The sequence below is a fragment of the Coregonus lavaretus genome (assembly GCF_964263955.1).
Source record: "Coregonus lavaretus genome assembly, contig: HAP1_SCAFFOLD_965, whole genome shotgun sequence".
Lineage (NCBI taxonomy): Eukaryota > Metazoa > Chordata > Actinopteri > Salmoniformes > Salmonidae > Coregonus > Coregonus lavaretus.
In genome coordinates, this window is record NW_028162839.1 from 145,868 (window position 1) to 162,689 (window position 16,822).

The following is a 16,822-nucleotide window of genomic DNA, read 5'->3' on the forward strand; positions in this document are numbered from 1 at the left end:
ACTCTCCTCTGGCCTGTTGACTGTACTCTGTAAAAGGGGGTACTCTCCTCTGGCCTGTTGACTGTACTCTGTAAAAGGGGATACTCTCCTCTGGCCTGTTGACTGTACTCTGTAAAAGGGGATACACTCCTCTGGCCTGTTGACTGTACTCTGTAAAAGGGGGTACTCTCCTCTGGCCTGTTGACTGTACTCTGTAAAAGGGGATACTCTCCTCTGGCCTGTTGACTGTACTCTGTAAAAGGGGATACACTCCTCTGGCCTGTTGACTGTACTCTGTAAAAGGGGATACTCTCCTCTGGCCTGTTGACTGTACTCTGTAAAAGGGGATACTCTCCTCTGGCCTGTTGACTGTACTCTGTAAAAGGGGATACACTCCTCTGGCCTGTTGACTGTACTCTGTAAAAGGGGATACTCTCCTCTGGCCTGTTGACTGTACTCTGTAAAAGGGGGTACTCTCCTCTGGCCTGTTGACTGTACTCTGTAAAAGGGGGTACTCTCCTCTGGCCTGTTGACTGTACTCTGTAAAAGGGGGTACTCTCCGCTGGCCTGTTGAGGTGTTCTACAATGTGCTCGACATGACTGCTATCAACACGTGTTGTACAAGCAATGCCTTGACAAGACAGTCAGCAGGAGACATTTCATCATGGATCTGGCATGTGAGCTTGGTGAGAACCACATGAACGCAGAGAAAGAAGCTACAGTCACCAAGCAGGCCGCCAAGACAGCAGGTCCTGCTCTCCCTCTTCCCCAAGGACCACAGCTCCCACTGGGGAAAAATACACAATGTCAAGACAGCAGGTCCTGCTCTCCCTCTTCCCCAAGGACCACAGCTCCCACTGGGGAAAAACACACAATGTCAAGTCGGTAGGTGCACACCTGTTTATATAGTCATATTCACATACATCTCAGCTCTAAGCCCCTCCCTCCTGGGTTCCCCCACCACCATCTTCAGTTTCCCCTTCTCTACCGCTCCGCCCACTTCCTTATTCTATGATAGCGGCTAAATTTGACTTTATTCAGTTTAGAAACAATAGTAGTACAATCAATCAAGCCCTTGCTGTGCAAAAATAATCAAGTTCCGTTTAAACTCTGTTCAACTCTGGCTCCGCTCTCTTGTCTGAGGAGAGAGGCAAAAGGCAACAGTCTGGTTTCAGTCTCTGTTAAGGCAGGACAGCCATGGATTAGGGAGGAGCGAGGAATTCGACCCGAGGTCAGATCCCCACTTCACACACACACAAACCCAGTGAGAGGAACCAATTAAGTTATTGCCTAGCAACAGAGAAACCATGTTTAATCCTGACTCCATGTTCGTCATGTTTGTGATAAACAAAGTTTATCTCATCGTTTACTGAAAATTCCTCATCACTGGTTATATTATTATTATTATATTTTTCATTCTACTTTGTCAAAATAAACTGTAAATGGACTTTATTAAGTACTAAAATTCTATTACTAATTGAATCTACAAATAAAGTTGATCAGATGGATTATACTATAATGTTTTTATTGTAAGGGAAACAGAAATAGGCTATAGGCCGATTTTATTTTTACTTTGTAGAATTAACTATTGTTGTTATTTTATTGATATATTTCCACAAATATTTCTTCATGCAATTAATACTTTTCAATATATGATGCACTATTGATCAAGCGTTTATTTTATCAACCATGTTTGCACACCTTGCACCTTGCTGGTTGATATGCATCTGATGCATATGCTAAAGTGGACGCCTGGTAACTTTCTCTAGCGTGTTCTTATATGCTGAAAGAACAGGCGGTTCTAGTGTTAAGGACTGGTAGATAGGTGTTGCTCATGCATTCACTCATGCTGACCGGCTCCAGTACTTTGTTCTTGAATAAAGCCTCCAAGTCAGCCTTGACTTTTGGTCTGATAGCATAAGGTACAGATCCTGCTTTCAGAAACGTTGGTTTGCTGTCTGGCTTAATGCTACGCCCCTGTAATGTCGTTCATACTACCCAGCTGTCCATTAAAGACTTCTCCATGTTTCTTTAAGATGGCAGGTAGATCTATGTCTCCATGTGTCATTATATGCACTGATGGCCAGTCCAGTGTGATTTTCTCCAACTATGAACATCCCAGTAGTGATGCATGGTCTCCTTTCACAACATAGAGTGGCATCTTTTCAGTTTGTCTGTTTACCTGAACTGTGACATCAGTGATGTCTCTCACAGCGACAGATTCACCTGTGTAAGTCTTTAACACGAGGTGCGCTGGTTGAAGTGGAAGGTGTTTCAGTGTCTTTTTTCTGACACAAGAGATACAGCTGCCCCTGTGTCAATCTCCATACCCACCGGCTGTCCCTCTAGCAAGGGGGAGACATAGTAGCTGTGCCACCCCAACCCACCCTCCAACCCCTCCTGGGACCACCCCAACCCACCCTCCAACCCCTCCTGGGACCACCCCAACCCACCCTCCAACCCCTCCTGGGACCACCCCAACCCACCCTCCAACCCCTCCTGGGACCACCCCAACCCACCCTCCAACCCCTCCTGGGACCACCCCAACCCACCCTCCAACCCCTCCTGGGACCACCCCAACACACCCTCCAACCCCTCCTGGACCACCCCAACCCACCCTCCAACCCCTCCTGGGACCACCCCAACACACCCTCCAACCCCTCCTGGGACCACCCCAACCCACCCTCCAACCCCTCCTGGGACCACCCCAACCCACCCTCCAACCCCTCCTGGGACCACCCCAACCCACCCTACAACCCCTCCTGGGACCACCCCAACACACCCAACCTGATCTCCATTAAATTATATACTAAATCAAGGTACACATTTGCACAAAAATGATAATTAACGGTCAATCTGTTGGGTAAAACCCACTACAGGAGTTATTTTATGGTTTCAGCTGCAATTGTTGTTTGGCTAGCCCCATGGATCCTAGCAGTGGATAGTTCTAAATAAATGATATCTATAAAAGTGCTGATCCAATGAGGTGTGGTGGTTGCCATATTAGTTCCAACATCTTTTTAGCTGCTGTCCAACCTGACAACTCTTTCTTAGCTAGCTCGACTATTTACTTGCCTCTGCTATCAATACACTGTGCTAACATTAGCCTAGACTGGACCACAGAAAATAACAGTTTTAAACAGTTGTAAAAACCCACTTCTTCCAGACAGAATAGTTCCTGTAGATTCAGACTTACTCATCACCAATCTTTTGTTATGTCTCGTTGGTTTCATAACCACGTCTGTATAACAATTCAATAATGATGAGACAGGAGACAGGAATCAGTTCAACCATTTATCTGGAACGTGATCATCTCAACACATACAAAACCCCATGATGCTCTGCAGCACAACCCCAATATACAACAAATACATAGATAAGTAAATGGACACTAAACAAAACTCATAGAGGAATTTAAATGTTCAGTTGTAGAAAGTAGGGCAATTGGATAGGGTCAGAAAGGTCAGTATGTTTGATAACTGGTTACAGAGGTGACTTAACAAGCATAAGGTCCATTATAACACAGTGAAGTAGAGGTGGGAGCTAAAAGCAGACATGGACAGTGGGACGGTGTGAGGAGGTCAGGGGTGAAACACTAGATCAGGACAGGTAGAAATGCCAGGGCTGGAAAAAGACACAGAGACACATTCTGATCATGGCTCAGACCTGACCTGAGACACCCAAACAGAAGATGCCATAGCAAAGTCCTGTCCAGTAGGCTATATGGGATTTCCTTTCATCAAAATCCCACACATGGAAATGTGTCTAGTGTGTGTGTGTGTGTCCTGTGTGTGTTTGTCCAGTGTGTGTGTGTGTGTCCAGTGTGTGTGTCCTGTGTGTGTGTGTTCAATGTGTGTGTGTCCAGTATGTGTGTGTGTTCAGTGTGTGTGTGTGTTCAGTGTGTGAGTGTGTGTGTGTGTGTGTGTGTTTCCAGTGTGTGTGTGTATGTGTGTGTGTGTGTGTGTGTGTGTGTCCAGTGTGTGTGTGTCCAGTGTGTGAGTGTGTGTGTGTGTGTGTCCAGTGTGTGTGTGTGTCCAGTGTGTGTGTGTTTGTGTCCAGTGTGTGTGTGTGTGTGTGTGTGTCCAGTGTGTGTGTGTGTCCAGTGTGTGTGTGTCCAGTGTGTGTGTGTGTGTGTCCAGTGTGTGTGTCCTGTGTGTGTGTGTGTGTCCAGTGTGTGTGTGTATCCAGTGTGTGTGTGTGCAGTGTGTATGTGTGTGTCCTGTGTGTGTTTGTCCAGTGTGTGTGTGTGTCCAGTGTGTGTGTGTCCAGTGTGTGTGTGTCCAGTGTGTGTGTGTCCAGTGTGTGTGTGTGTATCCAGTGTGTGTGTGTGCAGTGTGCGTGTGTGTGTCCAGTGTGTGTTTGTGTGTCATGCGTGTGTGTGTGTTCAGTGTGTGTGTGCCCAGTGTGTGTGTTCAGTGTGTGTGTGTTCAGTGTGTGTCCAGTGTGTGTGTGATTGTGTGTTCAGTGTGTATGTGTGTGATTGTGTGTTCAGTGTGTGTGTGTTAAGTGTGTGTGTGTGTGTTTTTTCAGTGTGTGTGTTCAGTGTGTGTGTGTCCAGTGTGTGTGTGTGTGTGAATCCAGTGTGTGTCCTGTGTGTGTGTGTTCAATGTGTGTGTGTCCAGTATGTGTGTGTTCAGTGTGTGTGTGTGTCCAGTGTGTGTGTGTTTGTGTCCACTGTGTGTGTGTTTGTGTCCAGTGTGTGTGTGTGTGTGTGTGTGTCCAGTGTGTGTGTGTGTGTGTGTCCAGTGTGTGTGTGTGTGTCCAGTGTGTGTCCTTGGTGTGTGTGTGTGTGTCCTGTGTGTGTGTGTGTGTCCATTGTGTGTGTGTGTGTCCAGTGTGTGTTTGTGTCCAGTGTGGGTGTGTCCAGTGTGTGTGTATCCAGTGTGTGTGTGTGTGCAGTGTGTATTTGTGTGTCCTGTGTGTGTTTGTCCAGTGTGTGTGTGTGTCCAGTGTGTGTGTGTCCAGTGTGTGTGTGTGTGTGTATCCAGTGTGTGTGTGTGCAGTGTGCGTGTGTGTCCAGTGTGTGTGTGTGTGTGTCCAGTGTGTGTGTGCCCAGTGTGTGTGTGTGTTCAGTGTGTGTGTTCAGTGTGTGTACAGTGTGTGTGTGTGTGATTGTGTGTTCAGTGTGTGTGTGTTTTCAGTGTGTGTGTTCAGTGTGTGTGTGTCCAGTGTGTGTGTGTTCAGTGTGTGTGTGTCCAATGTGTATGTAGGTGTGTGTCCAGTGTGTGTGTGTGGATGCGTGTCCAGTGTGTGTGTGTGTGTGTGTTCAGTGTGTGTGTGTGTGTGTGTGTGTTCAGTGTGTGTGTGTGTGTGTTTGTGTGTCCAGTGTGTGTGTGTGTGTGTGTGTGTGTCCAGTGTGTGTGTGTCCAGTGTGTGTGACCTTTGTGTGTGTGTGTGTCCTGTGTGTGTGTGTGTCCAGTGTGTGTATGTTTGTGTCCTGTGTGTGTGTGTCCAGTGTGTGTGTGTCCAGTGTGTGTGTGTCCAGTGTGTGTGTGTGTCCAGTGTGTGTGTCCTTTGTGTGTGTGTGTGTCCTGTGTGTGTGTATGTGTGTGTCCAGTGTGTGTGTCCTTTGTATTTGTGTGTTTCCTGTGTGTGTTTGTGTTTGTGTCCAGTGTGTGTGTGTGTGTCCAGTGTGTGTGTGTTTGTGTGTGTGTCCAGTGTGTGTGTGTGTGTGTGTGTGTGTCCAGTGTGTGTGTGTCCAGTGTGTGTGTGTGTCCAGTGTGTGTGTCCTTTGTGTGTGTGTGTGTCCTGTGTGTGTGTCCTTTGTATGTGTGTGTTTCCTGTGTGTGTGTGTCCAGTGTGTGTGTGTTTGTGTCCAGTGTGTGTGTCCTTTGTGTTTGTGTGTGTCCTGTGTGTGTGCGTTTGTCCAGTGTGTGTGTACTTTGTGCGTGTGTGTGTCCTGTGTGTGTGTGTCCAATGTGTGTGTGTGTGTGTCCAGTGTGTGTGTGTGTGTGTGTGTGTATCCAGCGTGTGTGTGTGTGCGTGTCCAGTGTGTGTGTGTGTGTGTATCCAGTGTGTGTGTGTCCAGTGTGTGTGTGTGTGTCCAGTGTGTGTCCTTGGTGTGTGTGTGTGTGTCCTGTGTGTGTGTGTGTGTCCAGTGTGTGTGTGTGTGTGTCCAGTGTGTGTTTGTTTCCAGTGTGGGTGTGTCCAGTGTGTGTGTATCCAGTGTGTGTGTGTGTGCAGTGTGTATGTGTGTGTCCTGTGTGTGTTTGTCCAGTGTGTGTGTGTGTCCAGTGTGTGTGTGTCCAGTGTGTGTGTGTGTGTATCCAGTGTGTGTGTGTGCAGTGTGCGTGTGTGTCCAGTGTGTGTGTGTGTGTCCTGTGTGTGTTTGTCCAGTGTGTGTGTGTGTCCAGTGTGTGTGTGTCCAGTGTGTGTGTGTGCAGTGTGCGTGTGTGTCCAGTGTGTGTGTGTCCAGTGTGTGTGTGCCCAGTGTGTGTGTGTGTCCAGTGTGTGTGTTCAGTGTGTGTACAGTGTGTGTGTGTGTGATTGTGTGTTCAGTGTGTGTGTGTTAAGTGTGTGTGTGTGTGTTTTCAGTGTGTGTGTTCAGTGTGTGCGTGTCCAGTGTGTGTGTTTGTGTGTATCCAGTGTGTGTGTGTCCAGTGTGTGTGTGTGTGTCCAGTGTGTGTCCTTGGTGTTTGTGTGTGTGTCCTGTGTGTGTGTGTGTGTCCAGTGTGTGTGTGTGTGTCCAGTGTGTGTTTGTGTCCAGTGTGGGTGTGTCCAGTGTGTGTGTATCCAGTGTGTGTGTGTGTGCAGTGTGTATGTGTGTGTCCTGTGTGTGTTTGTCCAGTGTGTGTGTGTGTCCAGTGTGTGTGTGTCCAGTGTGTGTGTGTGTGTATCCAGTGTGTGTGTGTGCAGTGTGCGTGTGTCCTGTGTGTGTGTGTGTGTCCTGTGTGTGTTTGTCCAGTGTGTGTGTGTCCAGTGTGTGTGTGTCCAGTGTGTGTGTGTGTGTATCCAGTGTGTGTGTGTGCAGTGTGCGTGTGTGTCCAGTGTGTGTGTGTCCAGTGTGTGTGTGCCCAGTGTGTGTGTGTGTCCAGTGTGTGTGTTCAGTGTGTGTGTTCAGTGTGTGTACAGTGTGTGTGTGTGATTGTGTGTTCAGTGTGTGTGTGTTAAGTGTGTGTGTGTGTGTGTGTTTTCAGTGTGTGTGTTCAGTGTGTGTGTGTCCAGTGTGTGTGTGTTCAGTGTGTGTGTGTCCAGTGTGTGTGGATGCGTGTCCAGTGTGTGTGTGTGCGTGTGTTCAGTGTGTGTGTGTGTGTGTGTGTTCAGTGTGTGTGTGTGTGTGTGTGTGTTTGTGTGTCCAGTGTGTGTGTGTGTGTGTGTGTGTGTGTCCAGTGTGTGTGTGTCCAGTGTGTGTGACCTTTGTGTGTGTGTGTGTCCTGTGTGTGTGTGTGTCCAGTGTGTGTATGTTTGTGTCCTGTGTGTGTGTCCAGTGTGTGTGTGTCCAGTGTGTGTGTGTCCAGTGTGTGTGTGTGTGTGTCCAGTGTGTGTGTCCTTTGTGTGTGTGTGTGTCCTGTGTGTGTGTATGTGTGTGTCCAGTGTGTGTGTCCTTTGTATTTGTGTGTTTCCTGTGTGTGTTTGTGTTTGTGTCCAGTGTGTGTGTGTGTGTCCAGTGCGTGTGTGTTTGTGTGTGTGTCCAGTGTGTGTGTGTGTGTGTGTGTGTCCAGTGTGTGTGTCCTTTGTGTGTGTGTGTGTCCTGTGTGTGTGTCCTTTGTATGTGTGTGTTTCCTGTGTGTGTGTGTCCAGTGTGTGTGTGTGTGTGTCCAGTGTGTGTGTGTTCGGTGTGTGTATCCAGTGTGCGTGTGTATGTCCAGTGTGTGTCTGTGTCCAGTGTGTGTGTGTGTGTGTGTGTGTTTGTGTGTGTATCCAGGGTGTGTGTGTCCAGTGTGTGTGTGTGTGTGTGTGTATCCAGTGTGTGTGTGTGTCCAGTGGGTGTGTGTCCAGTGTGTGTGTGTCCAGTGTGTGTTTGTATCCAGTGTGTGTGTGTCCAGTGTGTGTGTGTATACAGTGTGTGTGTGTGCGTGTGTCCAGTGTGTGTGTCCAGTATGTGTGTGTGTTCCCAGTGTGTGTGTGTGTCAGTGTTACCATGGTTATTATTTACAGGGACACTGAGGAGTCAACAACATGAACCCTAAACCCTGGATAGAGAGGCTCAGTGAATGTGGAGTGGAATGTGTACAGGTGGGTCAGTGTGTCAGAGGAGACTCTGTAGTAGGACAGAGTGCTGGCTGGCCAGTCCAGATACACTCCTACTCTGTGGGAGCTGGAGGAGGGGACGTCTATGGTAGTGGGGTTATTATTGTGCCAGGCAGAGTAACTGTTGTCAGAGCAGAACAGACTCCAGGACTTGTCATTGTATCCAAGACAACAGTCACTACCCCTTCCTCTCCTGCTGATTCCTTTATATGCCACTCCTATATCAGCCCCTCTCCCACTCCACTCTACCTCCCAGTAACAGCGTCCAGTCAGACCCTCTCTACACAGCACCTGTCTATAGACCTCAAATCTCTCTGGGTGATCAGGATACGGCTGCTTCTCTCTCCCCCATGTCACCTTTCTGTTCTCCTCAGACAGAGAGAGGTGTCTGTTTACTGTGTTTGGATCCAGTGTGAGATCACAGACATCTGATGGATGAAACCAGACAATATTAGAAATCATCATCATTCACATTAGAATGTTAACTCACTTTTCACTAATTCATTTAATGTAGATGTTTCTAGGTATCAAAAGGAGAAGTTAAGGTAACTTGAGATTTGTTCAATGATCATATGTTATACTGTATGGTAATATAAAACACACTTATTCCCATTAATTACACACATCCTGAACACAAACATTTCTAACGTAACACGAACGCGCCACACACGTACACAGACACACACATTGTCAAAAGCAACTCTTTGTAAACTTTGGTCTCCCTGATTTGTGCTTCTGTAGAACTACAGCTGATATTTAATATGACCAAGTAAGTAATGATGGTGGTCTTTGACTTTGACTTCACTTGAATTAAGACTTATTCTTAGTCATATTCTTCACAGCAGTCAACACTCACATTTTCTAAGTCCAGGTTTCATTGTGTTCTCTCCACCATGTTCCACACTGTAGCGGTAAGCAGAAGAACAGACAGTCATTGAGGGATACACGTGAACTCACACACACACACACGCTCACAAACACACACACACACACACTCACACACACATTCAGCATATAACTTTGTACAATCGATGGTAAGAATGTTTGTCTGTGTGTGTGTCCAGTGTGTGTGTCCAGTGTGTGTGTGTCTGTGTGTGTGTCCAGTGTGTGTGTTGTGTGTGGTGTCCAGTGTGTGTGTTTGTGTGTGTGTGTGTCCAGTGTGTGTGTGTGTGTCCTCTTTGTGTGTGTCCAGTGTGTCTCCAGTGTGTGTGCTCAGTTTGTGTGTGTTTGTCAAGTGAATGTGTATGTCCAGTGTGTGTGTGTGTCCAGTGTGAGTGTGTGTGTGTCAAGTGTGTGTGTGTGTGTGTGTGTCCAATCTGTGTGTGTGTCCAGTGTGTGTGTGTGTGTGTCCAGTGTGTGTGTGTCTGTGTGTGTGTGTGTGTCTGTGTGTGTGTGTGTGTGTGTGTGTCCAGTATGCGTGTGTGTGTGTCCAGTGTGTGTGTGGTGTGTGTGTGTCCAGTGTGTGTGTTTGTGTGTGTGTGTCCTGTTTGTGTATGAGTGTCCAGTGTGTGTGTGTCCTCTTTGTGTGTGCCCAGTGTGTATGTGTGTGTGTGTCCATTGTGTGTGTGTGTGTGTGTGTGTCCAGTGTGTGTGTGTGTCCAGTGTCCAGTGTGTGTGTCCAGTGTGTGTGTGTGTGTTTGTGTGTTTTCAAGTGAATGTGTGTGTACAGTGTGTGTGTGTGTGTGTGTCCAGTTTGAGTGTGTGTGTGTCAAGTGTGTGTGTGTGTCCAATCTGTGTGTGTCCAGTGTGTGTGTGTGTGTGTGTGTGTCCAGTGTGTGTGTGGGTGTGTGTCCTGTGTGTGTGTGTGTCCAGTGTGTGTGTGTGTGTCCAGTGTGTGTGTGTGTCCAGTGTGTGTGTGTGTCCAGTGTGTGTGTGTTTGTCCAGTGTGTGTGTGTATGTCCAGTGTGTGTGTGTGTGTTTGTGTGTGTGTGTGTGTGTGTGTGTGTCCAGTGTGTGTACTGATACACGTGCAAACACACACACACACACACAGACACACACACACACACACACACACACAGTCAGCATATAACTTAGTCCAAGTGGTGGTCAGAATGTTTGTCTTAACTAGCCTGATAACTCCAACATGTCTGATATGAACATTGACATAAACCCTCTACATACTTGAGTTTCTCCAGTCTGCAGTGTGGATCCTCCAGTCCAGCAGAGAGCAGTCTGACTCCTGAGTCTCCTGGGTGATTGTAGCTCAGGTCCAGCTCTCTCAGGTGTGAGGGGTTTGACTTCAGAGCTGAGACCAGAGAAGCACAGCCTTCCTCTGTGACTAGACAGCCTGACATCCTGCAAAGAGTCAAATCATATTAAAACCACACTGCTATTCTTTGGTGGTGAAAATAGTGGCAGTATATTTTTTCAAAATGTTCAGATATATCAGCGTCCTGAAACCTGCCATATATATTTATAAAGGGATGTATCATTGTTAACAATGACAAATGATTGAAGTACTACTTCTAGATAGAAACATTTATAGTACAAATATTTGAGTTGACTGACCAGACCAGTTTAAAAAGCAGTATCAGTCAAAAGACAGACAGTGAGGTATCAGATTGAGATTGTATTGAGTATACAGTCCACACCATATCTATTTTGACAGTGTATCTAACATTTTAAATGTGGCTCTATACTCCAGCATATTGGATTTCAGATAAAAAGTTTCATATGAGGTGACAGTATATAATGTCACCTTTTATTTGAGGGTATTTTCATATATATCTGTTTCACTGTTCAGAAATGAAAGCACTTTATGTATCTAGTCCCCCCATTTGAAGAAGTCATAAGTATTTTGACCAATTCACTTACAGTGTATTAAAGTAGTCAAAAGTTGAGTATTTGGTCCCAAACTCGTTGGTTGCCTTTGCAGTTTGTTTTGGTTGTGTTTTGGGTTATGTTTTGCCCGATAGTAACTGAATGGTGGATGATGACTGGAGTAATTTTCTGTCTAAGTGAGTAGATAACATGTTTCTAAACACTACTAAATTAATCCTGATGATGCCATGATAAAGAAAAATCATGAATTAATTATTAATGATAATTAGTGAGAGAGTTACAGAGGCTACAACAAAACATGCTAACCTCTCACCATTACCAATAACAGAAGGGGTATGATCTTTGTTCCTCTGTAACTTTCTCATTCATCATCATTCACGATTCATTCATGATTATTCATAATCATGGTAGCATCCACATGAATGTAAAAGTGTTCGGAAACATCTCCTATTCTTACTGACAATACAAGTGAAGTGACTCCAAAATGACAGGACATTATTCACCGTTCAGTTTCAATTGGGAAAAACATCATCCAAAACACAACCAAGACAAACTGCAAATGCATTAAACCAGTTTGTAGAATCACAGGCTTGATGTAATCACTGCCGGTAAGGAATATGGGACCAAATACTAAACTTAAGACTACTTTAATAGAATATAAGTGAATATGTCCAAATTATTAAGACTTTTTCAAATGGGAGAACTAGATACATAAAGTGCTTTCATTTCTAAACATTAACACATATATGTATGAAAATACTCTCAAATAAAAGGTGACATTGTGTACTGTCACCTAATATGAAACATTATATATATAATCCAAAATGCTGGAGCATATCACCAAATTTAAAACTGTAAGCTTCACTGTCCAAACAAATATGGTGTGGACTATGTGTGCCTGGTAAACACATGTGGATCTGGTGAACAGTTATCACTTGTTGACCAACTACAGGAATACTGACCTCAGAGTCTCCAGTTTACAGTGGGGATCCCCCAGTCCAGCAGAGAGCAGCTTCATTCCTGAATCCTTCAGGTCATTGTTACTCAGATCCAGCTCTCTCAGGTGTGAGGGGTTTGACTTCAGAGCTGAGACCAGAGAATCACAGCCTTCCTCTGTGACTAGACAGCCTGACAGCCTGCAAATCATATTAAAATCACACTGCTATTCTTTGGTGTGAAAATATATTATTCAACAATTTCAGATACATCAGTGTCCTGAAACCTGCCATATCTATTCATATATGTATATATACACACTACTACCAGTCAAAAGAAGAATTTCAAATATAAAATATATTTTGATTTGTTTAACACTTTTTTGGTTACTACATGATTCTATTTTTGTTATTTCATAGTTTTGATGTCTTCACTATTATTCTACAATGTAAAAAATAGTAAAAATAAAGAAAAACCCTTGAATGAGCAGGTGTGTCCAAACTTTTGACTGGTACTGTATATAAATTAATTAATGTATCATTATTAACAGTAGATAAAATGTCTCTAAACACTACTAAATTAATCATTCTGTGTGTGTGTCCAGTGTGTGTGTGTGTCCAGTGTGTGTTTGTGTGTGTGTGTGTGTGTGTGTGTGTGTGTCCAGTGTGTGTGTGTCCAGTGTGTGTGTGTGTGTGTGTGTGTCCAGTGTGTGGTTGTGTATGTGTCCTGTGTGTCCAGTGTGTGTGTGTGTTGTTCAATGTGTGTGTGACCAGTGTGTGCGTGTGTCCAGTGTGTGTTTGTGTGTGTGTCCAGTGTGTGTGTGTGTGTGTGTGTGTGTCCAGTGTGTGTGTGTGTGTGTATAATGTGTGTGTCCTGTGTGTGTGTGTGTGTCCAGTGTGTGTGTGTTCATTGAGTGATACAGGAATACTGACTTCAGAGTCTCCAGTTTACAGTGGGGATTCCCCAGTCCAGCAGAGAGCAGCTTCACTCCTGAATCCTTCAGGTCATTGTTACTCAGATCCAGCTCTCTCAGGTGTGAGGGGTTTGACTTCAGAGCTGAGACCAGAGAAGCACAGCCTTCCTCTGTGACTAGACAGCCTGACAGCCTGCAAAGAGTCAAATCATATTAAAGCCACACCTCTATTCTTTGGTGGCGAAAATAGCGGCAGTATATTATTTAAAACATTTTCAGATATATCAGTGTTCTAAAACCTGCCATATCTATTCATAAATGGATGTATCGTTATTAAAAATGACAAATTATCAAAGTATTGCTTGTAGAGAGATATATATATATATAATCATTTTAATACCACACTGCTATTCTTTGGTGTTGGGTAATGTTATTTCTAAGTGGGTAGATAACATGTTTCTAAACACTACTAAAGTAATCCTGATGATGCCATGATTGAGAAAGATCATGAATGAATCATGAATAATAATGAGTGAGAAAGTTACAGAGGCTACAACAAAACATGCTAACCTCTCACCATTAACCTCAAATAAAAGGTGACATTATATACTGTCACCTAATATGAAACATTCTATCTCAATTCCAAAATGCTGGAGCATAGCACCAAATTTAAAACTGTAAACTTCACTGTCCAAACACATATGGTGTGGACTATGTGTGCCTGGTAAACACATGTGGATCTGGTGAACAGTTATCACTTGTTGACCAACTACAGGAATACTGACCTCAGAGTCTCCAGTTTACAGTGGGGATTCCCCAGGACAGCAGAGAGCAGCTTCACTCCTGAATCCTTCATGTCATTGTTACTCAGATCCAGCTCTCTCAGGTGTGAGGGGTTTGACTTCAGATCTGAGACCAGAGAAGCACAGCCTTCCTCTGTGACTAGACAGCCTGACAGCCTGCAAAGAGTCAAATCATATTAAAGCCACACTGCTATTCTTTGGTGGCGAAAATAGCGGCAGTATATTATTTAAAACATTTTCAGATATATCAGTGTCCTGAAACCTGCCATATCTATTCATAAATGGATGTATCGTTATTAAAAATGACAAATTATCAAAGTATTGCTTGTAGAGAGACAAATATAATCATATTAAAACCACACTGCTATTCTTTGGTGTTGAGTAATTGTCTTTCTGTGAGAAGATAACATGTTTCTAAACACTACTGAATGAATCCTGATGATGCCATGATTGAGAAAGATCATGAATGAATCATGAATAATAATGAGTGAGAAAGTTACAGAGGCTACAACAAAACATGCTAACCTCTCACCATTAACATCAAATAAAAGGTGACATTAAATACTGTCATGAAAATTACAGGCCTCTCTCATCTTTTTAAGGGGGAGAACTTGCACAATTGGTGGCTGACTAAATACTTTTTTTCCCCACTGTATCTGTTTCAACATTTAGAAATGAAAGCACTTTATGTATCTAGTCCCCCCATTTGACGAAGTCAAACGTATTCTGACCATTTGACTTATAGTGTATCAACGTAGTCAAAAGTTGAGTATTTGGTTGTAAACTCGTTGGTTGCATTTGCAGTTTGTTTTTGTTGTGTTTTGGGTTATGTTTTGCCCAATAGTAACTGAATGGTGGATGATGACTGGATTAATCTTCTGTCTAAGAGAGTAGATAACATGTTTCTAAACACTACTAAATTAATCCTGATGATGCCATGATTAAGAATAATCATGAATAATAATGAATGAGAAAGTTACAGAGGCTACAACAAAACATGCTAACCTCTCACCATTAACATCAAATAAAAGGTGACATTCTGTACTGTTGCCTAATATGAAACATTATATCTCAAATCCAAAATGCTGGAGCATAGCTCCAAATGTAAAACTGTAAGCTTCACTGTCCAAACACATATGGTGTGGACTATGTGTGCCTGGTAAACACATGTGGATCTGGTGAACAGTTATCACTTGTTGACCAACTACAGGAATACTGACCTCAGAGTCTCCAGTTTACAGTGGGGTTTCCCCAGTCCAGCAGAGAGCAGCTTCACTCCTGAATCCTTCAGGTCATTGTTACTCAGGTCCAGCTCTCTCAGGTGCGAGGGGTTTGACTTCAGAGCTGAGACCAGAGAAGCACAGCCTTCCTCTGTGACACAACAGCCTGACAGCCTGCAAAGAGATCATCATGATTTCACAAACACACTGTTAATTTAACAGAGCAGCATTTGGTTTAGTCTCTCAAACAACATATAGATTCATCTTCTGTCTCCTAGAATTGTATGGTCATATTGTTATACTAATGTGAACATCAATGCAGTGATTCAATATATTATAATATATATGTTTCTCTAAATTGAATATTTATTCCTGATGATTAGTACTTAAATGTCATTTTATGTACTCACAGAGCAGCTCTGGAGGCTTTGACCACTGGCAGCAGCCTCAGAAGACCTTCCTCTGATCTGGAGTATTTCTTCAGGTCAAACACATCCAGCTCCTTTTCTGAAGTCAGCAACACAAAGACCAGAGCTGACCACTGTGCAGGTGACAGTTCTTCTTTTGAGAGCCTTCCTGATCTCAGGTAGCTTTGGATCTCCTCCACTAGAGAATGGTCATTCAGTTCATTCAGACAGTGGAACAGATTGATGCACCTCTCTGGAGAGGGATTCTCCCTGATCTTCTCCTTGATGTACTTGACTGTTTCTTCATGGCTCTGTGAGCTTCTTCTTCTCTTTGTCAGTAGACCTCGAAAGTGCTTCTGATTGGACTCCAGTGAGAGGCCCAGAAGGAAGCGGAGGAACAGGTCCAGGTGTCCCGTCTTACTTTGTAAGGCTTTATCCACAGCACTCTTGTAGACAGTAACTTTAGTAACTTGAGGTTCGGCCATTAGATTCTCATTGTTGTTGATGAATGAGAGGAACACAAATACAGCAGCCAGAAACTCCTGAATGCTCAGATGCACGAAGCAGTACACCTTTTCCTGGTACAGCCCACATTCCTCTTTAAAGAGCTGTGTGCACAATCCTGAGTACACTGAGGCTTCATTGACATCAATGCCAGCCTCTTTCAGGTCTTCTTCATAGAAAATCAGATTGCCATTCACAAGCTGTTGAAAAGCCAGTTTTCCCAGTGACAGAATGCTCTCTTTATTCCAGTGTGGACCTGTCTCTTCTTTCCCAAGATACTTTTCATTCTTCTGTTTGGTATGAAACTCCACAAGGTGTGAGTACATCTCAGTCAGAGTCTTTGGCATCTCTTCTCTCTTATGTTTCAAGCTGTGTTCAAGGACTATTGCAGAAATCCAACAGAAGACTGGAATGTGGCACATGATGTGGAGGCTCCTTGATGTCTTTATGTGTGAGATGATTCTGCTGGCCAGGTCCTCATCATTGAATCTCTTCCTGAAGAACTCCTCCTTCTGTGGGTCATTGAACCCTCGTACCTCTGTCACCTGGTCAACACACACTGAAGGGATCTTATTAGCTGCTGCAGGTCGGGTAGTTATCCAGAGGAGAGCAGAGGGAAGCAGATTTCCCTTAATGAGATTTGTCAGCAGAACATCCACTGAGCTTGACTTTGTGACGTCACAACAGATCTTGTTCTTCTGGAAGTCTAGGGGCAGTCGGCACTCATCCAGACCATCAAAGATGAACAGAACTTTGTACTTGTCGTAGTTGGAGATTCTTGATACTTTGGTTTCCATTGAGAAGTGATTGAGAAGTTTAATCAAAGTGTAATTATCCCCGTTCATCAAATTCAGCTCCCGAAAAGGGAATGAAAATACAAATTGGACATCCTGATTTGCTTTTCCTTCAGCCCAGTTCAGAATGAACTTCTGCACAGAGACTGTTTTTCCAATGCCAGCGACTCCCTTTGTCAGCACAGTTCTGATAAGTTTGTCTTGTCCAGTTAAGGGTTTGAAGATGTCGTTACATTTGATTGCAGTCTCTGGTCTTGCTTGTTTCCTGGTTGTTGTCTCAATCTGTCTCAGC

General features: G+C 44.3%; 1 protein-coding gene across 1 annotated transcript; it reads right to left on the reverse strand.

Moving 5' to 3' along the window:
- Nucleotides 1-8,070: 8,070 nt before the first annotated feature.
- Nucleotides 8,071-16,630, reverse strand: LOC311118785 (NLR family CARD domain-containing protein 3-like; the record flags this gene model as incomplete). Its single annotated transcript, XM_084193566.1, has 8 exons — nucleotides 15,236-16,630; nucleotides 14,826-14,999; nucleotides 13,588-13,761; nucleotides 12,822-12,995; nucleotides 11,916-12,089; nucleotides 10,294-10,467; nucleotides 9,026-9,072; nucleotides 8,071-8,597 (listed from the first exon to the last, which is right to left on the reverse strand). Exons 1-8 carry the CDS (start codon nucleotides 16,579-16,581, stop codon nucleotides 8,071-8,073), a joined length of 2,790 nt encoding a protein of 929 aa, XP_084049692.1. The 5' UTR covers nucleotides 16,582-16,630.
- Between the last annotated feature and the right edge of the window lie 192 nt (nucleotides 16,631-16,822).